General features: G+C 45.0%; 1 protein-coding gene across 2 annotated transcripts in view; it reads left to right on the forward strand.

Annotated features, from left to right (window-relative positions):
* The window catches only part of GGA1 (golgi associated, gamma adaptin ear containing, ARF binding protein 1), a 139133-nt gene that overhangs the window by 102512 nt on the left and 9719 nt on the right, over nucleotides 1–26902 (forward strand). For both annotated transcript variants that reach the window (XM_033929907.1, XM_033929908.1), the window contains 2 exons: nucleotides 5073–5362; nucleotides 16446–16615. In XM_033929907.1, the coding sequence (XP_033785798.1) occupies nucleotides 5073–5362; nucleotides 16446–16615 (460 nt within the window). The remainder of the gene's footprint in view (nucleotides 1–5072; nucleotides 5363–16445; nucleotides 16616–26902) is intronic.

Genomic DNA, 26902 nt, shown 5'->3' on the forward strand with positions numbered 1-26902 from the left:
CTTAGGGACCACATCTATCATAGCGTGAAAAATTTAGAAATGCTGTTCTATAAGACACTACAGCTACTCATCCAGACTGTTCAAATGATCAGTCATAGCCAAAATCTATATAGAAATGCTGAGTTGTGTGGCATCCACAGTGTATGTAGTCCCTCTTGCTTCTTTGATAATGAGAAGACCCCCAGTGGAATTAGACTTTTCCAACCATTATCCTGCAAGGTCCCTTTTCTTTTGCTCAGCTGCAGTTGATGATTTAATGGTGGACTGCATAATCAAACCTGCTCAACCTGCCTAAGCACCAGACTTAGACCTCATCAAAGCATCGTGAGACAACATATGCAAACAGAAATCATCTTTCTGACTGAAACATCCCAGCACCAGAATTCAAATTCCAGCATGTTCTTACTGTGGTTGTATTTGTTTTACGCTAAGCAGAATGGAACTGTGTTGTTCAAAAAGTTCCACTTCTGATTTCTGTCTATGAAATGTTATACTAAAAAGCTCTGGATTGTTTTTGCAACTGAGATGAGCATTGATGTTACTCTTGGTTAGCAAGGCAGAAACCACTGCTGCTCTCTCATGAATTCCATTTTTGTCCAGCATTTCTTATTGCAGTGTCATGAACAATGACCATAGCTGAGGCTAGAGAGGCCTGTGGTTCTTTGGAGGAGGATCTGGAATTTTTGTGACTTCTGAATGAGTTGTCGCTGTTCTCTTGGAGTAGTCTAGCTAGTCCTAGCTAGCCCACTGTTCCATTTGGAAATAACTGCTTTCACTGTGGCTTGGTGAAGTCCCAGAACTTTAGAAATGGCTTTGTAACCTTTTCCACCTTAATATAGTTAAACATTTTTTTTTCTTATTACTTCTGGAATTTCCTTTCATCATGGCATAGTGTTGTACAAACATGTTGGTGATGACTTTAATGGTAGGGCTCAATATGTAGTGAGGTTTAGATTCAACAGACTAATCAGGGTTTCAGTGTTCAGTCAGGAGAATCTCATTATTAAATTTGGTCAATTGTTTCATTGAGTAAGGGTGATTATGGGTGTTGTATAACCTTGTTCTTTGGGGGAGAGTGTGTGGCAGTGGTTAAAGCCACAGCCTTAGCACCCTAAGGTGGTGGATTCAAATCCACACTGCTCCTTGTGACTCCAGACAATTCACTTAATTCCCCCATTGCCCCGGGTATATTAGATAGATTGTGATCCCACCAGGACAGACAGGGAAAAATGCTTGAGTACCTAAATAAATTCATGTAAACCATTCTGAGCTTCCCTGGGAGAACAGTATAGAAAATTGAATAAATAAATAAAATTATATAAATGAAGTAAGATTTTAAAAACTGTCACCGTGTGGTTAGAAAAGCCAAAAGAGAATATGAAGAAAGGCTAGCCAAGGAAGCATGAAATTTCAAACCGTTCTTCAGATATGTTAAAGGGAAGCAGCCGGCTAGGGAGGAGGTGGGACCGCTGGATGACGGAGACAAGAAGGGAGTGGTGAAGGAGGAGAAAGAAGTGGCAGAAAGACTAAACATGTACTTTTCGTCTGTATTTACAAAAGAGGAAACATCCAACATACCGGAACCTGAGCAAATCTTCAAAAGAGACCAAACAGATAAACTAACATCTATGGAAATAAGCCTTGAAGATGTACGCAGGCAACTAGAAAAATTTAAAAACTGACAAATCGCCGGGCCAGGACGGAATCCACCCAAGGGTTCTGAAAGAACTAAAGGAGGAAATAGCGGAACTACTACAGCAAATTTGCAATCTATCCCTGAAAACAGGCGTGATCCCGGAGGATTGGAAGATAGCCAATGTTATGCCCATCTTTAAAAAGGGTTCAAAAGATGACCTGGGGAACTACAGACCGGTGAGTCTGACCTCAGTTCCGGGGAAAATAGCAGAAGCGCTGATAAAAGACAGCATTGATAAGCATTTTGAAAGAAATAAAACTTCTAATCACAAGCCAGCATGGCTTCTGCAATGGGAGATCGTGCCTAACAAACTTACTGCACTTCTTCGAAGGAATTAACAAACGGATGGACAAAGGGGGACCCCATAGACATTGTATATTTAGATTTCCAAAAAGCCTTTGACAAGGTACCCCATGAACGCCTACTTCGGAAACTGAAGAACCATGGGGTGGAAGGAGACGTACACAGATGGATCAGAAATTGGTTGGCGGGTAGGAAGCAGAGGGTAGGAGTGAAGGGCCACTACTCGGACTGGAGGAGGGTCACGAGTGGTGTTCCGCAGGGGTTAGTGCTCAGACCGCTGCTATTCAACATATTTATAAATGATATAGAATCAGGGACGAAGTGCGAAATAATAAAATTTGCAGACGACACCAAACTATTTAGTGGTGCTCGGACTAAAGAGGATTGCGAAGAATTACAAAGGGACCTGAACAAAATAGGGGAGTGGGCAACGAGATGGCAGATGAAGTTCAATGTAGAGAAATGTAAAGTATTGTATGTAGGAACCAAAAACCCGAGGTACAGCTATACGATGGGAGGGATGTTATTGAGTGAGAGTACCCAAGAAAGGGACTTGGGGGGTAATAGTGGACAAGACAACGAAGCCGTCGGCACAGTGCGCAGCAGCCGCCAAGAGAGCAAATAGAATGTTAGGTATATTTAAGAAGGGAATTACAACCAGAACGAAAGAAGTTATCCTGCTGTTGTATTGGGCGATGGTGCATCCGCATCTGGAGTACTACGTCCAATATTGGTCGCCGTACCTTATAAAGGATATGGCAATACTCAAGAGGGTTCAGAGGAGAGCGACACGTTTGATAAAAGGAATAGAAAACCTTTCATACACAAAAAGACTGGAGAAACTGGGGCTCTTTTCCCTGGAGAAGAGAAGACTTAGCGGGGACATGATTGAGACCTATAAGATCATGAAGGGCATAGAGAAAGTGGAGAGGGACAGATTCTTCAAACTTTCAAAAACTACAAAAACGAGAGGGCATTCGGAAAAGTTGAAAGGGGACAGATTCAAAACCAATGCTAGGAAGTTTTTCTTCACCCAACGGGTGGTGGACACCTGGAAAGCGCTTCCAGAGGGCGTGATAGGACAGAGTACAATATTAGGGTTCAAGAAGAGATTGAACAATTTTCTGAAGGAAAAGGGGATAGAAGGGTATAGATAGAGGACTACTATACAGGTCCTGGACCTGTCGGGCCGCCACACGAGTGGACTGGTGGGCATGATGGACGTCCGGTCTGACCCAGCAGTGGCACTTCTTATGTTAGGTTCTCCTTATCTAAAATTGTGTTTTAAAGATAAGCCATTCAGTGTGACATATATGCACTAATGGAGGAAATCAGGAAGGGGGGGAAACTTTTTCATACCACTATGCAGCTCCATCACGAGAAGAGACTCTTTAGGAGACATCCTGAGTTTCTACCAAAGGTAATTGCTCCTTTTCATATCAGTGAGATTATTTTGCCCACCTTCTATCTCAAGTCATACATCAACACAAGAAAACTTTCTACACTCTGGAATGTACATGAATTTTTGGATGCCACCTGAAAAGGACAGCGTTCATTAGTCGTGCAGCTTTTTAATCTCCTCTAACTTCAATGAACGTACATGTGTTCAAGTAGCAAATTAGCTAATCTGCATTTGATACAGTCAAGCTTGTATGCTACTGACCAACAGAATCAGAGCTCCCCTCTTATTACAATTTCAGGAAAATGTTAAAAATGTATCGGTTCTCCCTGTATTCCTCATGATCTGTGCCTATTAATGTTCTTTGAATCTCATTATAAATGTAATCTTGAAATATTATTGTAAACCACAATAAATCCTTGCTGAAATTTTGCGGGATATAAGAAACTGTATGGTTATTAAATCTCATCAGATTAGACCTACTTTTATTTCAATAGTTTTGGGGGGGTGGGGGGGTCTTTTCTGTATACAATATTTTTCATTAGAGATCTTCTGCAAAGCATTTACCTGATTCTTGCTTCTTATTTTGCATGTTTCACTACACTACTGCCTGGACTAGTCCTCAGATGGTATTTTTTTTTTTTTTTTGTTCGCTGTTGCTCAACCAATCTGCCATTATGAGCTACTCTGCTCTTACATAAACAGATTTGTAGATTACTCCCAACAGTGGAATACTTCTCTCCAATGCTAGAGCAATCTTCAGCTGGGGAAGTCAGAGCTGTATGGTTAACTAAATCCTGGATGGTCTCCAAAGAAAGCAGGATTAATCAAGCACCCAATTCTACTCATCTCCACAAGAGTTACTTTTGAGTCTAAACTAGAATTTTACTGTACTGTTGTTGTATATCATGTTGCTGTGTTGTATAGTGTCAACCACTTTGTGTAATTCTGCTATGAAAAACTTTAGTGCCACCCTAACCTTTTCCCCCTTTCTATAACCTATAGTGGAAAATTACAACTACCATTCTCAACTGCGTGTAGTGGCATTCTGAGCGATTTGGAGATATCAATGTTGTCTGCTACGGAGCCTCACAATACTTTATGCTTTTTTCTGTTAAATTGCTTTGTGTGTATCTTTAATGTTTTGTTTGGTATCTTATTCACATCAAACTTTCAAGACTTGTCAGGGGAGAGGGGAACACAAGAACTCTGACCAACCTGTTCTTTCTAGATTCACTCACATATATGGACAATGTATTTATAAGAACTACTCCCTTTAATTATTTGTAGCTGAGCTTTATAGAAGTTCTTCAGCATGCATTTGTTGTCTAGTTGTATATATAAGGGGAAGCAATTTATAGACGTTTCATAGCATCTGCCCAAAGTTAAGACCAATCACCACTTGACAATGTCCCTGTTTTTGCTGTAAAGTTGACATGCTTGTTGACAATGCCAAGCAAGCAAGCAGTTTGCTGAAGTCAACTTAGTAAAAATGGGCTACTATTCTGTTTCACCTCTAGGAATTTTGTTTTGGGGTTTGTTTGGTTTTTGTTGTTGTCCATGAAGTGTGTCACAGATTCAGAGTATAACCCTAACGAGCTATGTGTAGGTATAACCCATCAGCTGAGCTCGACTTTGCTCCCTATTTTCTTAGTGTTGTCTTGTGTCTCACAGGGAAAAGCAGCAGCCTAGACTCACATTGCGAGACCTTCAAAGCAAGACTATCTCGAGTAATGCGCAGCCTGGCAGCAACCTCTCCCCAGGCTTGACCTCATCCACTTTGGAGCCACCTCTGTCTCCTTTAACCCACTCCCTTCCCTTGAGCACAGCTTCACTCCCAAAAATGGAATCAGGAGGACAGTTTGGCACAGCCTTACCCACAACGGGCCCTGAAGCAATTTCTGCATCACAGCAGGAACTCTCACTGGCAAACATCACTGTTCCATTGGAATCCATTAAGCCCAGTAAGTGATCCATTGTTCTTGGTGTGGTGGAGTTGCAGTTCCAGTTTGGGGAGTATTAGGCTCCTTGTTATGTCATAGTTGTTCTTGGAGAATGCTAGGGACCTTGTTGAGGATATTACTCTACATTGTGCAATATAAGATAAACTGACTGGTTTTAAGGTCCTTTCCTTAGGGATTCAAACCCTGAAATTGAGCATTTGAGGGTTAGATGACTCGAGATTTAGATCAGGGGTGTCCAACCTTTTGGCTTCCCTGGGCTACAATGGAAAAAAATAATTTGGCTGGGGCCACACAAACACCAACGCTAGCTGAGCAAAAAAAAAAAAAAGTTGAGCAAGTCCCAAATTTGCAATCATTAATATAGAAGATATACATATCTAATAATAAACCTTCATTAAAGGGACACTGTGGAGAGGAACCCAAAAAAGCAGTACTACTTAACACTGACTGAGCGATCCTCCACATGTGCCACTGACAGCAGAAGCCTGGTTATCCCATTCACTTCTATTACAGCTACGGTGAGGCTCTTCAGAGGCGAGCCTCATTAGAGCGGGGATGCTGATGCACCTGTCAGCAGCGCACATGGAGGATCTCTCAGTCAGGGTATGTATTACTGCTTTTTTGGGTTCCTCTCCACAGTATCCTTTTAAAATTATTTTTGATATTTTTTAAAAAAATTTTAAATTTAAGTATTGTCTCATTTTAAAAACAGATATAATATACATAACTGAGGTGCAAGCCAACTGACAATTTCATGTTATTAAAAATTACCTTTCCTTCTCAGTCTGCAACCATCCAAATGTGGAAAATCAACCACCCATCTTCCTGTCTCTTTCAGTCTATACTTAGCTCCAATGCTAAAAAATTTACTTGCTGCTTTTGGCTTTCCTTGAACTGGGAAGTTTTTAATTACACTGCTGTGTTGAATGCGTCCTCGCCCATCCCCGGTAGAATCAAATCCGTCCCCGCTAGGAGTCAAACCTGCCCCCGCCCATCCTGCTGGAATCAAATCTGTCCCCGTCCCCACAAGTAATTGAATCCATCCCCGCCTGTCCCTATAAACTTCAGAAATAGTTATTATCCCAGGACAAGCAGGCAGCATATTCTTAACTTATGGGTGACATCACCGACGGAGCCCCGGTACGGACACTTTTAACTAGAAAGTTCTAGTTGGCCGCACCGCACATGCGCGGGTGCCTTCCCGCTCGACGGAGGAGAGCGTGGTCCCCAGTTTCTTCGTTTCCGCAGAGCGAAGAAGACGCATGTGCTTTCAACGCCCGTTGAAAAACTAGTTTCTGCCTTCCCACTCACGTAATTTTTCGTTTTTCTTCTACTTTTTCCTTTCGGATTCCCTATTTTTGCTTTCAAAAAAAAACAAAACCAAAACTCATCAAGTTTTCTTTATTTTTTCAGGCCGGCCCCGGCGGGGTCTGTTGCCACCATACAGGCCTCCGGATTCGATTTTGGAGGCCGTGTTTCCCTTCATGCCCCCTCAACCGGGCTTTAAGAAGTGCCAGCGGTGTGCACGCCCGATCTCTCTCACCGACCCGCACAATTTGTGCCTGCAGTGCCTGGGTCCAGAGCATCGGGCTGACACCTGCACCCGCTGTGCTACGCTTAAAAAGCGTACATTAAAAAACAGACAAATCCAGCAAAATCTTTTGTTCGGTACCGGATCTGCCATGGAACCTGCCGCGACGTCGACGGCACCACAAAAGTCGGCGCCCACGACGTCGACACCACCGGACCCTTCTTCGGGGTCGTTGGGCCCAGGTAAGCCGGCTAAGAAGCCTTCCACTTTCCTTGAGCGCCCTCCTGCCACGGTTGCGACACCGGCCCTCCCGGCACCGCACCGACCCCGCAAACGCTCCGCTCCGATATCGGTGAGTGCCTCGTCATCGGCCTCCTCATCGCCGGAGCGTAGAGCGGCACCTATGGTACCGAAGAAGAAAAAAGCGGTACCGGTGCCCCCCCTGGATGACCGCATCGCGGCCATACTCCAAAACCAGTTACAGGAGCAGCTACAGCAACAACTCTAACAACTGTTGCCAGCGTTGCTGGCACCGCACCTTCCGGTACGGGACCGGTCCGAGCCTCGCACTGTCCCATCGGTGTCGACCCCCCTCGGTACCGATTAATACCTTCATGCAGGTGCTCTTGGCTGAAACACCTACAGTGCATACCCGTACCGCTGCCGACCCTTCTCGGTCCCAGGAACGACATCGGTCTTCCTCTCCCGGTACCGCCTCGGTGCGCTCAGGCAAATCTCTCTCAAAGACCCGCCATGCCGAGCCTTCCACACCGATGTCCAAACGTGCACACCCTGACATTAGGGACCCAGACTTGTGGGAAGACTCCCCGCACGGTACCGAAGAGGATGCTTTGTCAACCGACGAAGAACCCTCCAAGACCGACATCGCCTCAAAACCAGAACAATCCTCTTTTTCTAAATTCCTTAGGGAGATGTCAGCAGCTCTTTCCATCCCCTTGGAGTCCGACTCTAAAAAGTATCAGGCTTTCCTCGATGCCCTAGACTTTGAGCAACCTCCCAAGGAATTTTTGAAGTTGCCCGTCCACGACATCTTACGGGAAACTTTCTATAAAAACTGGTTGACTCCCCTCACTGTTCCTGGGGCCCCTCGCAAATTAGATAGCTTGTACCGGGTGATTCCAATCCCAGGTTTTGACAAGCCTCAATTGCCCCACGAATCCCTCCTGGTGGAATCTACCTTGAAAAAATCTCAGGGTTCCAGTGTATATGCTTCCACCCCTCCTGGCAGAGAGGGAAAGACTATGGCTAAATTTGGTAAGCGCCTTTTCCAAAATGCAATGTTAGCCAATAGAGCAAACAATTACACCTTCCATTTCTCCTTCTACATGAAACATCTGGTGCAACAGCTCTCCTCCTTACAGAAATATCTTCCTGAACGTCCCTCTTTTCCAGCAGCAAATTTCAAGCCTCCTCCAACTCCGGAAGTTCATGGTTCGCTCCATTTACGACTCATTTGAGCTGATCTCTCGCGCCTCTGCCATGGCGGTGGCTATGCGCCGTTTGGCATGGCTGAGAGTCTCTGACCTTGATATTAACCACCAAGACCGCCTGGCTAACGCACCTTGTCTGGGTGATGAACTCTTCGGAGAGTCCCTAGACTCGACAACCCAGAAGCTCTCAGCACATGAGACCCAGTGGGACACTCTGATCAAACCTAAGAAGAAGACTCCTCCTGCTCGCCCCTATAGGCCACAGTCTTCCTACCAGCGCAGGTTCTCGGCCAGACCTCTCAACCCTCCTCAACAGCAGCCTCGTAGACCTCGTCAACACCACCAAACTCAGGCTCGCTCACAGTCTCACCAACCTGCCAAGCCTCTACCTCCGTCAAAGCCATCTCAGCCCTTTTGACTCTTTTCTCCGGGGCATAGCCAGTCTTCCACCATCACTGCCTCTTCCTCAGCCTATCGGAGGACGCCTCCAACTCTTCCTCAGCCATTGGGAGGTTGTCACATTAGACCTGTGGGTCCTCAACATCATTCGTCACAGCTACTCTCTCAACTTCCAGACTCTTCCACCAGACAATCCTCCCATAGAGTCTGCTTCTCACTCCTCCCAATCCCTTTTCCTCCTGAGGGAGGTTCAATCCCTCCTTCTTCTCAATGCCATCGAAGAGGTACCCTCAGACCAAAGGGGTCAGGGATTCTACTCCCGCTACTTCCTGGTTCCCAAGAAGACAGGAGATCTCCGTCCCATCCTCAACACGACTGGCTATGTTCCCTAGACCTCAAAGAGGCCTACACTCACATTCCAATCAATCCGACTTCGCGTTGCTACCTCCGATTTCAGGTACTGCACCATCACTATCAGTACAAAGTGCTACCCTTTGGCCTCGCATCATCGCCCAGGGTGTTCACCAAGTGCCTTATTGTGGTAGCGGCCTTTCTCAGGTCTCACAACCTCCAGGTGTTCCCCTACTTGGACGATTGGCTGGTGAAAGCGCCTACGGCTCCACTTGCGCTACAAGCCACTCAGCACACCATCTCCTTCCTTCATCTCCTGGGGTTCGAGATCAACTATCCCAAGTCGCATCTGCTTCCCACACAGCGACTTCAGTTCATTGGAGCCGTTCTCGACACAACTCTGATGAGGGCGTTTCTCCCCTCCGACCGTCAACGGACCCTGCTCCATCTCTGCCGTCAGGTGCTCCTTCATCACTCCATTCCAGCTCGGCAGATGATGGTCCTCCTGGGCCATATGGCCTCGACGGTCCATGTGCTTCCTCTGGCGCGACTCCACCTCAGGACACCTCAATGGACCCTAGTCAACCAATGGTCACAGACCACGGATCCGCTTTCTCATCCCATCTCTGTGACATCGTCTCTTCAGCAATCTCTTCAGCAATCTCTTCAATGGTGGTTGAACTCCTCAAATCTTTCCAGGTGTCTACTCTTTCATCTACCCCCTCACTCCATGATCATAACCACGGATGCCTCCCCCTATGCATGGGGAGCTCACCTGGGAGATCTTCGCACCCAGGGTCTCTGGACCCCTCAGGAGCGTCAGCATCACATCAACTTCCTGGAACTCAGGGCCATGTTCTATGCCCTCAAGGCCTTCCAGCACCTTCTCTACCCTCAGGTTCTTCTCCTGTGCACAGACAACCAAGTCGCCATGTACTACATCAACAAGCAAGGTGGCACCGTATCTCCCCTCCTCTGTCAGGAGGCCATCCGTATCTGGACCTGGGCCACGGCCCATAGTCTCTTCCTCAAGGCTGTCTATATCCAGGGCGAACAGAACTCCCTGGCCGACAATCTCAGCCGCATCCTTCAACCTCACGAGTGGACTCTGGATCCTCCCACTCTCCGCTCCATCTTTGCTCAGTGGGGCACTCCTCAGGTGGACCTCTTTGCAGCTCCTCACAACCATCAGCTGCCCCAGTTCTGTTCCAGACTCTTCTCTCCTCACCGTCTGGCCCCGGATGCATTCCTGCTCGACTGGACGGATCGGTTCCTCTATGCCTTTCCTCCACTGCCTCTGATGTTACGGACGTTATTCAAACTCCGCAGGGACAGAGCCACCATGATTCTCATCGCCCCTCGGTGGCCTCGCCAACACTGGTTCTCCCTCCTGCTCCAGCTCAGCTCCAGGGAACCCATTCCTCTTCCTGTGTTTCCTACTCTACTTACACAACAGCATCAGTCTCTACTGCATCCCAATCTGTCTTCGCTCCACCTGACAGCTTGGTTTCTCTCGGGCTGACCTCTCCGGACAATCTATCTCAGCCTGTTCGTCGTATTTTGGATGCCTCCAGAAAACCGGCCACCCTTCAGTGTTACCATCAGAAATGGACCCGGTTCTCCTCTTGGTGTCTACTACATCACCACAATCCCACCTCATTGGCGGTGGAAACTGTTCTGGACTATTTGCTCTCTCTGTCAGACGCTGGCCTCAAGTCTACCTCAATCAGAGTCCACCTCAGTGCCATCACTGCGTTTCATGAGCCTATCCTCGGAAAACCTCTCACGGCTCATCCACTGGTTTCCCGGTTCATGAGAGGCCTCTTCAATGTCAAACCACCTCTAAAGCCTCCTCCAGTCGTCTGGGACCTGAATGTGGTTTTATCCGCCCTCATGAAACCTCCTTTTGAGCCTCTTGCCACGAATTCACTCAAATTTCTTACATGGAAGGTGCTTTTCCTCATTGCCATCACCTCTGCCAGGAGGGTTAGTGAGCTGCATGCACTGGTTGCCGACCCACCTTTCACTGTTTTTCACCATGACAAGGTGGTTCTGCGTACCCATCCTAAATTCCTTCCCAAGGTGGTCTCGGAATTTCACCTCAACCAGTCCATTGTGTTACCTGTCTTTTTCCCTAAACCCCATTCTCATCCTGGGGAACAGGTGTTACACACGCTGGATTGTAAGCGTACCCTTGCATACTACTTTGACCGTACCAGGGCTCACCGCTCGTCTCCTCAGCTCTTTCTGACCTTCGATCCTAACCGTCTAGGTCGTCCTGTCTCCAAACGGACGCTTTCCAACTGGCTTGCTGCCTGCATTGCGTTCTGTTATGCTCGGGCCGGTCTCTCACTGGAAGGTGCTGTCACGGCCCACAGGGTCAGAGCTATGGCCGCTTCTGTAGCTTTCCTCCGCTCCACGCCCATCGAGGAGATCTGCAAAGCGGCCACTTGGTCCTCAGTTCACACATTCTCTACTCACTACTGTCTGGATGCCTTCTCCAGACGGGATGGACACTTCAGCCAATCTGTGTTACAACATTTATTTTCTTAATGGCCAACCATCCCCCCTCCCTCTCTGTTAGCTTGGAGGTCACCCATACGTTAAGAATATGCTGCCTGCTTGTCCTGGGATAAAGCACAGTTACTTACCGTAACAGGTGTTATCCAGGGACAGCAGGCAGATATTCTTACGACCCACCCACCTCCCCGGGTTGGCTTCTTAGCTGGCTTATCTTAACTGGGGACCGCGCTCTCCTCTGTCGAGCGGGAAGGCACCCGCGCATGCGCGGTGCGGCCAACTAGAACTTTCTAGTTAAAAGTGTCTGTACCGGGGCTCCGTCAGTGACGTCACCCATACGTTAAGAATATCTGCCTGCTGTCCCTGGATAACACCTGTTACGGTAAGTAACTGTGCTTTTCATTTAATTATGCTACTGAATTAAAGGCTCTGGTAGAGACCCATTTACAAATAAGCAGACACTTTATTAATTTGGAAATATTAATTAGGAAGAATACATACTTTGTAAACAGGTTTCTACCAGAGCCTCTAATGTAAATATAAATACTCAGCTGATGAGGACCCCCAAGCTATGTCAGCTGAGGACTTTCTATGCAGGTGGCCAGGGTCCATTTTGCCAAGCTTGGCAGGCAGCAGTAGCGTCCCTGAGTCACAGATGCTGGCACCTCAGTGGCTTATACATGCCTCCAGCGACTGCTGCGCTTGGTGGAGGGAAGTTCTGTCAGTCTCTAGAGGAGGTCCTCTGCTGGCGGTGCTTGGGGATCCCTACCAGCCACAGCAAGGGTCAGCAAGTACTTCAACACTTTAGAAGTAAAACCAGAAATGCATTTCCTTTTCTTTTGAACACAAAGACATTTCCCAAAGCTAACATATTTTAGTCAATAAATTCAGTTTTTTACCTTTGTTGGCTGGAGACTTATTTTTCCATCAAGTTGATCTCAGTTTCTTTTTTCCGCTTTCCCATCTTCTGCAAATTCTTCTGTTGCTGTCCATTGGTTCCTCCTACCATGGTCCAGCATTTATCCCTCTCTCATCCCCCAGACCATGTGCAGCATCTTTCGCCCCTTGCCACCAGCCCCATGCCCAACATTTCTCCTTCTATCACCTTAATTCAAAGGCAAATTAGATGCACATCTCCTTACGAGAGGCATAGAGGGATATGGGTGACTAAAACTACATCAGGTGTATACCTGACTGGGCCTCCGCGTGTGCGGATCGCCGGACTCGATGGACCATGGGTCTGATCCGGAGATGGCAGTTCTTATGTTCTTATGTTATGTTCTCTCTCCAGCACCATGCCACATCTCTCCCTCCATTCCCTTCACCACTATGTCCATCATTCCTCCCTCTTGCATCCCTTTCAATCTGTCCTATTGTTCCCTTTCCATCATAATACTTCTCCCTTTCATCTTTCTCTTCCTTATCATCTGTACCTCATTCCTTCCCTATGACCAAAAAGTCTCCTCTTTCTTTCATTCCCCATGTACGCCATCTCTTTCCCTCTCACTGACACACTCACGACCAAACAATTCTCCCTTTTTATTCCCTCCCCAACCTCAGCATCTCTTTCCCTCCCTTCCTTCATGCTTTCTCCCAAGTTCATGCCCCCTCCCGCTTTTGTGTCCAAAAACACACTTCCTCCCTTCCTTCTGTGTCCCACATTTGGGCCCCTCCAATGTCCCAGTGCACTTCCTCCTCGCACACATGCTTACTCCCTCCCTCCTTTTCTGCCCCCCTCCCGCAAGACTGTACCTTCAACAGCATTTCTTTGCAGGGCAGTGAGCCCTGCATGTTGCACGTGGCTGATGTGAAGCCTCCTTCCAATGTCGGCTCTGATGTCGGAGGGGGTGGGGGGGGGGGGAACTTCCAGGTCGGCTACAGGTGGCGTTCTGGAAGCGCTGCACAGCGAAGCCAGATAGAGGGCGGGAAAAGAAGACAAGCCCCTCGGCTCCAGCTGCCTCCAACCCCACAGGATCCATAGAAAGCAAAAAACTATATGACTAACTACTAGCAACCAGAGCAGCGAAAATAGGCTGCCACCACTCCAAGCAACTGACCAGGACGACCAACTACAAAACATTAAGGAAAGAACTGAAAACTATACTTTTCAAAAAATTTATCAAATGAGCTAACAAAAACCTTATAAACCCTCCCCCAGATCCCATTGCTCATTCTAGTCTTCAATTCGTGTAAGATCACTATCAACTCTAAGCTCTCTGGGAATGCCCAGGCCAACTCTTTTTGTAAACCACCTAGAACTGAAAGGTATTGGCGGGATAGAAAACACTAATGTAATGTAATCCCCGTGACCCTAGGGGGTGTCCCCACGGAATTCCCATGACCCAAAGGAGGAACCCACAGGATCCCTGCGGGATTCCCATCATCCCCATTTGGAGAGCCTTGGTGAACCTAACACCCAATAAAGTGCAAAAAAGTCATTTATAATAATTAAAAAAAAAATCTCCTGCAGCTGATTGTGACTTGTGATGGGACAGCTCTGCTGCAAGTTAGGGGTAGATCTTTTACAGTGAGCTTAAGATTCTTTTTACAAATTTATAAATAATAGCAGCCTATGAGATATTCAGTAACGCTAGGCCCATCTTTGTGTTGACCCTCAGCATTTTAATGAATATTTCATTGAAAAAAATCTACCCCTCTCCTGTAGAACTGCCCCATTACAAATCGCAATCGGTTGCAGGAGATTTTTTTTTATTATAAATGACTTTTTTTTTGCATTTTATTGGGTGTTAGGTTCATCAAAGCTCTCCAAACTCAGCTCTCATACCCTCTTGAAATCTTAATAAATTGCACCAGCCTAAGAGGCCGCACACTAGAGGCCACACACCACAAGCTGCACAAAAGCAGTACAGGCAGTCCCCGGTTAAGAACCGGTTCCATTTTTTTAAAACGGTTGTTAAGTTGAATTTGTATGTAACTAGGATCCTGGTATTCTTCCCACCTTCTCCATCTCCTTGATGACCCTCTTGCATTCTTTCCCGTCCATCCTACTGTTCTCTCTACACCACCACCACATCCAACATTACTCCCTCTCATATCTCTCTCTTCCCCATGCATCTCTACCTCACTCCTCTCCCACCAATGTCCAATAATTCTCTCCCCCTCCCTGTGCCCAACAATTCTCCTCTTTCTTCATCTGCCCATGTGCACCAACTCTTTTCCTCTCTCAGGCACCCAATTCTCTCTTTCTATTTCCTCCCTCACCTCAGTATTTCTTTCCCTCACTCCCTCCATTCTTCCATCCTATGGCTTATGCTCCCCTCCTTCCTTCCCCTCATTCTGTGTCCCAAGTTCATGCCCCCTCCCTCATTCTTTCCATCATTTGTCCGAAGTTTGTGCTCCCTCCCTCCCTCCATTCTGTGCCTTAAGTTCATGCCTTCCTCCAGCGGGTGTTTACTTTCTGGCCGGCTCCCTTCTCCTCACTGCCACAGTCGTTTCTCTGCACAAAGCCGCAGACAGCAGCTCCTAAGTGTGTCCCGCGGCTGAGCCGGAAGCCTTCTCTCTGACTTCAACGTCTGAGAGAAGGCTTCCGGCTCAGCCACGGGATGCACGAGAAGCCATCACCCACAGCTTTATGCAGAGAAACGACTGCGGCATGAAGGAGGAGGAAGCCGGCCAGAAGGTAAACACCCGGGGGCAGCAATGAACAAAAACCCACATAGCCTTCAAGCTGGGCCACATGAAACACCTTGCTGTGCCGCATATGGGTTGCGGGTTGGACACCCCTGATTTAGATGCTAGTGGGTTTCTAATAGAGAATGGCACAGGGATAAAGTTTGTCCATCCCTACCCTATCCCCTCAAACTCTAACACTTCATGTACATGATAAAACTACAGCTTTATTGCTCACTTTTTGTCCAAATGAGATTTTGTACTGTTAAGGGAATGGGAAGAAACTATTCCTATGTCATTCTCTAGTCTCCCAATCCCATTGCTTGGTAATGTCGCTTTATTACTGCTATCTATAATTAGGGATTTAACTAACTTAATCCAGCCACATTGGCATGGTCCTTCTCCCTGTACACTCTGCTGAACTGGCATTTGTTATCCAGCTTAGAGTAATTTGACTTGCCTGATCTGCTCTCATTTTGAAACAGCAGGTCAATTTGCAATAATAAAGCTAGGGATAAAAACAAGTATTGACATACAAGCAACACAGTTGGGACAAATGTGCAATGACACCACAAGGCCATAATGAGAATATTCATGCTTATTGCAGTAAATACAGACACCCCCCCACCCCTCTTCCATATTCGCAGGTTTAGGACTTGCATCTTTAGTTATTTGTGAGTTTTTAAACCCTGATCCACCCTGCCTCCCGGACCTTTCCACACCTTATTTTTAAAGCCTAGTGTTCTAGCAGTGAAGCGGGGCAGGGATGATCTTCTATGCTCCTGCCCTGTGCAGAGCTACAACCAAAAATGGCTGCCGTGAGACTACAGCAGGAACTCACGGTGGCCATTTTTGTTAACTGCTCTGCACAGGGCAGGAACTTATGAAGATCACTCCTGCTCTGCTTCACTGCTAGACCACCAGGCTTAAAAGTAATGTGCGGAGAAGTGAGAGAGAGGCAGGGGTGGGTCAGTCGGCCCTAAAGTTATTCGCTGGCCGGTTTTGCCTTTAACCCCCACTGTGATGTAATATGTATATGAAGTATTACTAGGCATTACAAAGAAAGAAGAAATATACAAGGGTGAGTCAGTGGGCTCAGGATGCCTACCGAACCTAGACTGATAAAAATCAGATAATGGTTCCATGTGTGAGTTTCTAATTAGAAATCTGATTTAATATTATTTGTGTCCCTTTTTTGCAGGCAGTATCCTCCCAGTGACTGTCTATGACCAGAACAGCTTCCGAGTCCTGTTCCACTTTGCCTGTGACTCTCCACCAGACAGGCCTGATATTTTGGTGGTAGTGATCTCTATGATCAGCACAGCACCGCAGCCTGTGAAGAATATTGTCTTCCAATCTGCTGTGCCCAAGGTATGAAGTGCCAGATGTAGTGCACAGTCAGCTTTTCTAGGGTAGCTTGAGTAAGAACAGATGTTTGTACGTAAGCAAATAGATAGCTTCATTCAGAACTAGTTTTGAATCAACTTAATGATTCAATGACAGCACTGTGCACTGCCATATGGAGGGGTTTGATCCCTGGCTCAGATCTGGGATAGGGTGAGGTTGGGTGAAAGGAGGGAGAGTTCAGCTGGAAGCAGCATTCACAATTATGGCAGAAGCAAGGGAGCACGTTTCATTGCTCAGTGGTGACAATTTCCAGAATCCTAGCTGTCACCACTGAGCAATGAAATGTGCTCCCTTGCTTCTGCCATAACTGTAAATGCTGCTTTCAGGTGAACCCTCCCTCCTTACACCCCACCCAGATCTGAGCTTCTCCAATGAATGGTCCCTGGACAGTGACTCATTGCATAATATGTAGTAAAGCAGGGATCTCTAAGTCCCTCCTTGAGGGCCGCAATCCAGTCGGGTTTTCAAGATTTCCCCAATGAATATGCATTGAAAGCAATGCATGCACACAGATCTCGTGCATATTCATTGGGGAAATCCTAAAAACCCAACTGGATTGCGGCCCTCATGGAGGGTCTTTGAGACCCCTGTATTAAAGTAATCTGTAGAGCAGGGCTGATCAGTGTCGGTCCTCGAGGGCCACAATCCAGTTAGGTTTTCAGGATTTCTCCAATGAAACAATAGGAGGAAATATTTTTTTCACTCGGAATAGTTAGCTCTGGAACACATTGCCGGAGGTTGTGGTAAGAGTGGATAGCGTAGCTGGTTTTAAGAAAGGTTTGGACAATTTCTTGGAGGAAAAGTCTAAAGCAAGGGGTGGGCAACTCCGGTCCTAGAGGGCCAGAATCCAGTCGGGTTTTCAGGATTTCCCCAATGAATATGCATTGAAAGCAGTGCATGCAAATATGCAGGAGATCTATTTGCATGCACTGCTTTCAATGCATATTCATTGGGGAAATCCTGAAAACCCAACTGGATTCTGGCCCTCGATGACCGGAGTTGCCCATCCCTGGTATAAAGTCTGTTATTGAGAAAGACATGGGGGAAGCCACTGCTTGCCCTGGATCAGTAGCATGGAATGTTGCTTCTCCTTGGGTTTTGACCAGGTACTAGGGACCTGAATTGGCCACCTTGAGAACGGGCTGCTGGGCTTGATGGACCATTGGTCTGACCCAGTAAGACTATTTTTATGAGATCTATTTGCATGCACTTTTCATTGTATGCAAATAGATCTCATACATATTCATTTGGGGAAATCCTGAAAATGTGATCTAGCAAGGGCCAAGGTTTGATGCCCCTGCTGTAGAGAATATAAAATAAAACACATTCCCTGGGTAGCTTGATTAAAGAATGAGATGAGACTTATTCCCTAGGCTGAAAAAGTGAAATATCCAAGGGTTTGAACAAATGAGGCATTAACAATGGAAACACAGGTTTTGGCTTTAACAAGTTCCTGTTAATGAAAATTAAGGATGATATGGGCTGTGACCCAGATGGTGGTCATGTTTACTACTCTGAGCCAGTTGGAAGGCTCAGCGAGTCTCCCAGCACCCGTTTTTGTTTTAATTTAATTTGCTGCTGACATTGCTGGACCCAGGAGCAGACAGGGAGGTTTGCCGGCGTGGGAGCACACTCCGCCTCTCCCCCCATCCGACGGGACTACGCTGAGCCAGTTGGAAGGCTCAGCGAGTCTCCCAGCACCCGTTTTTGTTTTAATTTAATTTACTTTGCTGCCGACATCGCTGGACCCAGGAGCAGACAGGGAGGCTTGCCGGTGTGGGAACGCACTCCGCCCCTCCCCCCACCCGAAGGGACTACACTGAGCCAGTTGGAAGGCTCAGCCAGTAAGCAAGTCTCCCAGTACCCGTTTTTTTTGTTTGTTTGTTTTTAATTTAATTTACTCTGTCGACCCGACATCGTTGGATCCAGGAGCTGACAGGGAGGCTTGCCGGCGTGGGAGCGCACTCCGCCCCTCCCCCCACCCGACGGGATTACGCTGATCCAATAAAAGACTCAGCGCCTAACAGCGCGCTGTCGAAGGCGCTCATAGTGCCTTTGCGAAGCGACCAAGAAGTGATCCACCCCCACAACACTACAAAAAATAAATAAATAAATAAAACCAATTGAAAAACAGCAATCAAACCACCAAAGACCCTTCCACCAACTACCACCAACCAACAAAAAAAAAAAAATGAAGCTAACCTCACGAGTCCAGCACTTCCTACTGTTAATCCTTCTCTTAACCAGCGGGAAGACAGCAGCAAATAACCTCCTCCCTACACCCGCTACAGATATAAATAAATCTCTCTTCCAAAATAAGAGAACATCAAGTGAAAGAAACTCAAACCTACAATCTAACACTCTACACTCCATTACCACAGCATGGGGAAGAAGACCAACACAAACTAAGACTAAACCACACCGGCACCCCAAATCACTTATATACCCAAACACAACTCGCAACTATCACACAGAGATATCCACACTCAAATGCGCCTATTTAAATATCAGAGCGCTAGGTCCAAAAACAGAGCTTATAAAAACCTGGATAACACACGAAAACCTGGATTGTCTTTTTCCTCACAGAAACCTGGCTAATTTCTGACACGGACCCCAGAATAACTGAAGTCTGCCCACAAGGATACGAAATTACAGTGGTCTGTAGAGAAAAAAAAAGAGGCGGAGGCCTAGCAATCTTAATCAAACAAGACCTAACCCTTAATATAACTGAAGAAACATCTAACCCTTACATGGACCTATTAGCTTGCCAACTCTCAAGCACCACACTAAAAGACACACTAAACTGCATGCTCTGCTACATAGCGCCGGGAAACTGGTCTTTAGCAAGAACCGAAGTGGAAGACTTCATATACCAAAACTCACTAATAGCAACCTACAGCCTACTCCTAGGAGACCTAAATCTACACCTAGAAGATCAATCATCCAAACAAGTAGACAACTTTCTCTCATTTCTCAAAGCCTTATCCTTCCAAATGTTAAATCCACAAACAACTCATGAAAAAGGCCACCAACTTGATATCGCAGCCTTCATGACCCACCAACCATCTTTAACAGAAATTCATACATCTAACGGAACATGGTCCAGATCCATCTGGTCAGACCACTATACTTACACCTTCAACATCAACTGGACCAAAAACAACAAAAAAACTATAACTAAACTCAATAAAGTAACATACACCTCACGCAAACACATCGAACCTTCCATATTCTGGTCTAAAATAGATGAAACAATTCTAGAAAACAATCCCAAGGACTTCATCTTACAATGGGAAAGATTAGGCTCCAATACCCTTGATGATCTAGCCCCACTGCAAACCAAAACCAGAACCAGCAGGATATCGACTCCGACCTGCTACAACTCAAAAGACAATATAGACGACTAGAAAGAAAATGGAGAAAATCGAACTCGAATCATACAAAATGCGCCTGGAAAAAAATCAACAAACAATACAAATCACAATTAAAGGACAAGAGAAAAGCACACTACACCAACCTAATAGGCACTGAAACCCAAGACACCAAAAAACTATTCCAAATTCTAAAAACCCTAACTGACACCAAACCCTACCTGACCACTAACAATACAACCCTCCCTCAGCCACTTTATTAGCAGAACACTTCCAAAATAAAATTACTAATGCAAGAGCTTCCCTCAATGACACCTCTACCCATCCTAACGAATTCACAATTCTCCCTACAGATAGAGATTCTACTGCAGCAGACAGAATATGGTCTCAATTCCCCAACATTCAATGGCGCGAATTCAACAAATACTACAGAAAATACAGCCATGCATCCTGTGACCTCAACAACTGTCCACCATATCTCTTAAAAACATCCAGCACAAAATTCCACGCTCTTATTCTAAATTGGATACAAATCTCGCTAATAAACGGCCACTACCCAACCAACCTCAGCGAAATCAGCATCACCCCGATCCTCAAAGACCCCAAAGGACTGATAGACCAAACAGCCAACTACAGATCCATTGCCTCTATTCCACTCTTAAGTCAAAATAATAGAAGGACTAGTTGCCAAATTCCTCTCCAATTGCCTAGAAAACCATAACATACTCCATCCCACACAATCCGGCTTCAGAAACAACTTCAACACAGAAACACTACTAGGATCTCTCATGGACACAGCCAGACAACATCTCAGCACAGGAAAAAAAATGATGCTCATACAACTAGACCTGACCGCTGCGTTCGACCTGGTGGACCATAACATACTACTACAAATCCTAAATACAATAGGCATCACAGATAAAGTATAGACATGGTTTGAAGGATTCATTAAGTCAAGAACCTATAGAGTAAAATCATACAAACAAAAATCTGAACCTTGGTCAAACCCTTGTGGAGTTCCCCAAGGATCCCCTCTATCCCCGACTCTCTTCAATCTCTATACAACCTCCCTCAGCTCTCACTTGGACAAACAAGGCATAACCTCCTACAGCTATGCAGATGACATTACCATTCTCATACCCTTCGATCAACCAAAACTCTCCATTACAAACACAATATACCAAACACTAAAATCAGTAGCAACCTGGATGAAAGATCACAAACTGAAATTGAACCCAGATAAAACTAAATTCATCCTCCTAGAAAACAACAAAATACCAACCATAACCAACATTGAAATCAACGCAATCAACTACCCCATACAAGCCACCCTAAAACTACTAGGAATAACAATCGACAGATGCTGCACCATGCAACCGCAAATCAATAAAACAATACAAAAATCTTTCTCAGTCATGAGAAACTTAAGACAAAAGTTCGGAAATTCTTCAAGAAAACACAATTCCAGCTCATAGTTCAGTCCCTAATACTAGGCCTACTTGACTACTGTAACATCCTCTATCTCCCTTGCCCTACAACAATAACAAAACAACTACAAACTATCCAAAACACAGCACTAAGATTCATCTGCTCATTAAAGAAACATGACCACATTACAGAAGCATATCTCAAATCGCATTGGCTTCCAATCCCAGCAAGAATACAATTTAAATTCTACTGTCTACTATTTCAGACTTTATACGGAGACAGTCCAAACTACCTGAATAACCGCCTCATCCACAACACCTCAACCAGACATAGGAAAACTCACACCCCATTCTCATACCCCCCAATTAAGGAGGTCAAACGGAAAAAAACTATATGATGGCCTCCTGGCCACCCGAGCAGCCAAACTAGACAACCAAATCACCAATCTACTGACAGCATCCCTCGACTACAAGACTTTTAGAAAAGAAATAAAGACCATACTCTTCAAGAAAGCCCTGAAAAAAGAAATAACACCACAAGTTTCAAACACCAGTTCTCACTAAAGCTAACTACCCCAAACAAATAACCATACTCATTTCTTACTCTCTTTGAAAATGACCAAACTTTTTTTTTTCTGGTAAGTTCTTGTTGTAATACATCCTTGATAATTCTTTTGTAATCCGCCTTGAACTGCAAGGTAATGGCGGAATAGAAATCCCTAATGTAATGTAATGTAATCAACCAAGTCTTTAGGGCATACTTGGCCTGTCTGTGATTGGCACGGAACAAGTGCCGCTTATAGAATCAGCCCCAAAGTGTTCACCCATAGCTTTAGCACAGGCCTTCAGTTGTTTTGGGATGTTCTTAATAGCCTTGTTGATTGGTCCCTGTGGTAGTTGAGCAATTGTTTGCAGCTTTGGGTGGAGCTTGTAATGGGCTTCCAACATTGCTCTCCAGACAAGTCTGTGAAGTAATTAATGGTAAGCTGGTACCAGGTTTGAGGGTTGTTATCCTCCCCCCCCCCCTCCCCCACACACACTGTTTCTGTGCTCTTTAATAAATAAATATGCTAATATCTTTAAAGTCATTTCCAGAATCTCAATTCATTGAATTTTTATCTCTTCCATATGTTTTCTTAGTCATTTCAATAATTTATCATGACTTTAAAGATATTAGCATATTTATTTATTAAACAGCACAGAAACAGTATGAAAAATTAGAATTAGAAACAGTGTGAAGAATAAAAGAGATTAGAATAGAACAGAGAACACATTTGGGTGAGCCAGTGATGAGTGCTGCCACATTGTACTGCAGGAATCAACAAGCAGACAAGTGGCATTCTGAGATTCCCCTTGCGTCTCTTAAAAGTATTATAAGCTTCTTCATAAAGCATGATATAAATTTAAACAATAGTTTGAGAAATCTTTGAGTGGATTAATTCAGGTGACAGCAGGAGGGATGCCCACTCCCTCCTGCTAGCAGGCCTTCCCCTTCAAAATAGCAGGCCTTCCCCTTCCCGGTGCATCCTGGGAGGGGCCTAAGGCTCTTATTGGCCCAGGCACCTAAAGTACTCCCATTGGAAAGGCCTTTGGTTTCTGAACCAGTCAGAGTCTTGGACCCTTCCCAGTTTAAAAATATTAAAATTTAAACCTACCTAGGAGTCTGGCTGTGGGAAATGCAGTCACATGTCAGGGACAGACCCAACATGTGAGGCAGGCAGCTGATTCCTCCCAGCAGCAGCTGCAGCAGTCCATGCGATCTCGATCCTGCCTCCCTCTGAAGTTACTTCTGTTTTTAAGGCGGGATCGAGACCTGAAGAGCCTATAGCGACTTTGTGAGAGGGTAGGCCCCCCTAGCTTCTGGCTTCATTATTGCTGGCTGGTTTATGGGCCCAGGACTGGGACCAAAGGCAGCGCTGACTGCAATCAGGATGCACCACTGACTCCTAACTCCACCCCCCCCCTCTTCCCGGCAGCTGGTAAACAGTATGGACAACCGCTGCACTACTTGAGAAGGGCATCTAAAAATCTTAAACTGTCCCACAGAAATATTTAGTCCTCACAGAGAAAATACAGCTTTTTTCTTTTAAACTATTTACAAAGTAAGATGACATTTCTTTTCTTGGCTGTTACTGTAAAGGAGCTGTCTTTTGAATACTGGCATGCCTTATCATGCAAAAGTTGATGAACTAGTAGTTCTGGAACTCTGCCCTCTTGTCAGCATAGATTATTAATCTGCCCATAACTGGTGGTGACTGCCTGCTTGTGCTGTTCTCAACCTGTGGGCATTTCTGGGATTCTTGTCAAATTAAGTTGTGTTAAACTCTTATGGAGTGTGTATATCAGTATCCTTGATTGAAATTGATTCTTGGGAGAGTACTAAAGTCTCTCTTTTTTTTCTGTATTCAACATACCACACTCTAGCCCAGGTCTTTTCTCTCTGTCAAATGATTTCAGTGAAATGGTGACTTGCTCAAGTTTGTCCACCTGGATGAGTTGGACTGACATGCAGTTAGAGATTTGAATCTTATCAATCTTGTCTTCCATGGTTTCTGTAGTATTGGCAGAGGTTCACAAGTAGTTTATCATGCTGGTTCTGTCACTGGTTTTCTTGTGAGCCTCTTCTTTTGCTTTCTCACTTCTCCATCGTCGTTGAACTTTTAGCAAGATTTCTGTAAACCAGGAGTGAGTTTGAAATATATTTAACATGTTTGAGGCTTGTAAAGTGCTGGAATTAGGAGGACTACAGAGGTAAAGCAGTCTAAATCTCACATAGCTAGTGCCATAAGAACATACATTTATTTTAAAAATTTCTCAACTGCCTATTCCTAGGCGGCTTTACAAATAGTAACATACATAAAATAAAGCAAACTAAACTTATATAAACATCAAAGATTACAGGATCATTCAATGCAAATAGTTGGTTCTCAGCGCTTCACAATATATTAATCCTGAAACCAGAATTAGGCAGAAAACATCTTTCATTGGAATAGCCTTACTGGGTCAGACCAGTGGTCCATCTAGACCAGTATCCCATCTTCATGGTGGCCAATCCAGGTCACTAGTACCTGACAAAGCCCCAAATATTAGCAACATTCCATGCTACCAATCCAAGGCAAGCAGTGGCTTCCTCCATGTTTGTCTAAATAACAGACTGTGGATTTTTCCTCCAGGAAATTGTCCAAACCTTTCTTAAAACAAGTTCTGTTATCCACTCTTACTATAACCTCTGGCAACACATTCCAGAGCTTAATTATTTTAAACTTTTAACTTTTTAACATACTCGACAAACCTTCAGTCTGTACCCTAAATAGTTCAAAAGGTTTTGCAGAGAAACTGATTCAACACAATACCTTATTCAACCGCCGATCACTATCTCTCCCAGGGCTACCATCAGCAAAATGGTGGTATGCACAATGAGAATGACGAGCATGAATTATTCAAACAAACACCTATGCTGTCAACATTGGCGTTAAAAAAAAATTTCCAATCAAGTTGCTCCTGGCTAAATGGCGATAGAAATTAATAAAATCAAAACGCCAAGTGCCAACTTTATATTATTGCTTTCATCAGTTATCTGTGCTTGCACTCGAATGCTCCAATATATTTAACTTTTATATGCCTAACCCATTTTTCTTACTGCCCCGAAGGTCACTGAGACCCCCAGAGCTGTCAATCAAAATATCACTACCCTACTTACCCATTTCCCACATCTTATTACTCTGTTACTTTCACATCATCCCTCAAATTTCTAAGTGCCATCCATTGCATCTGAGATAAATTGTGATATTTCCTCTTTTCCACTGATATATTATGCTCCATATCTCTCATGAAGCATTGTTTAAAAATATTTAAAGTAGCATCCAAAGGTCCAGGAGGGCACCAAGAGGATACTGGATTCAAGATAATGTGGTCATTTACTGGATCTTGATCGAAGAAAAATACTTTTAACTGTAAACTTCTGATGAAACACTCAAAATCTGTGTTAAATTGAAAATCATTGAATCTCGTGGAGGGGACAAAAGAAATACCCTTAGATAACAATGTAATCTCATATTGAGTCAGACTTATCCATGATAAATTAATCACCACTGAGTAGAAAGTTTCAACCATTGGACTATCTTCAGAGCTGCAACTCAGCATCTTCCTCCAAGTCTCATCCATTGGGGGTGGTATCGCATAAGAATGCTGAGAAGCACATTCATCTCCTTCTAGGCATGACTTCATATTTGACCAGATTTTTTTATTTTATTGTAAACTGCTTTGGACTCTAATTACTGTGGCGAGAGTGAGCAATAAATGCTGAAATATAGGACAAATATATGATTATTTATCTTTGCTACAAAGCCCCACGGTAATGGCCCTGAAGCCCATAGAGATTTAAAGGGCTTCAGGGCTGTTGCCGCGTGGCAGCTGCTAGCGCAGCTTTGTAGAAGAGGGGGTTAGTTTTGTTTTACCTTGTATATTTTTTCTGTTGTCACAACTTATTTGTGATTGTATTGAATTCTGAAAGATTAAAAAACAGTATTGGGGAAAGCAAGGAACCTTGACATATCCCCACAATACATTTCCCAAGTTATAAAATATTTATATACCCCTTACAAAAACTGAGCAGTTTACAATCAACCTACATAATTTAAAAACAATTTCTATTACTTCCCTTCCAGATTTCCATTCGCTAGGTGTTCAGTCCCAACCCGCAATCCGGGTATTGCAGAAATCCACAACTTTTCTGATCAAATGTTCCCCTCCCCCCACAGCTGATGAACAAATCCAGTTTCACTTTCTGCAAGCAGTCCGTGCAGAAGTCTTTTGCAGTTGCTCTGCTTCTATTTCTTATTTATTTTGCTTAAAAGTTTGTTTTTCAGTGGCTTCAGTGCCTTGAGACCCTTTCCCGGTGGTCCCGTTGGAGAAAAGGTCGCAGTCCCGTGGTGCCAGACTGCAGCTTTACAGAGAAACTCTGGTGGATCTGTGGAGCCTGCTGTGTGCCACCATTTATAGATTCAGGGTCCCCTCCCCTGGGAATCTGCTGGCAGCGACCTTGTCACAGGTTTCAAGCATAGGCCGTATGCGTCTGGAGCAAAACCCACCCAGATTTCACCCTTTCCTTTCCCCGACCGTGTGGATGAGGATTCATGGGGGCAGAAGTCATAGTCTGTGTCCAGCCAGCTGGCAGTCCAAAGATCTTCCATTCTGGTCATTTGGATAAGTTTCTGAGGCAGAAAGTCCTTTCTCTCCATTCAGCTGCTGTTAAAATCGCTGATAAGTATGGCACTGCAGAGTCTGTGAGTACCTCCATTATTTCCTATGGGAACTTCGGGGATGGCTTGTAAAACAAGTCATTTTTCACAGTTTGAAGGTAGGGTTTAGGTTCCCTCCACCTTCCCAGACCCCAAATTGCTATTTTTTTCCAAATTTTGTTTATTTTTGCTGTTTTTGGTGTGTATTTGTGG

This window comes from Geotrypetes seraphini, chromosome 2 (genome assembly GCF_902459505.1).
Source record: "Geotrypetes seraphini chromosome 2, aGeoSer1.1, whole genome shotgun sequence".
NCBI classification, from domain to species: Eukaryota; Metazoa; Chordata; class Amphibia; order Gymnophiona; family Dermophiidae; genus Geotrypetes; species Geotrypetes seraphini.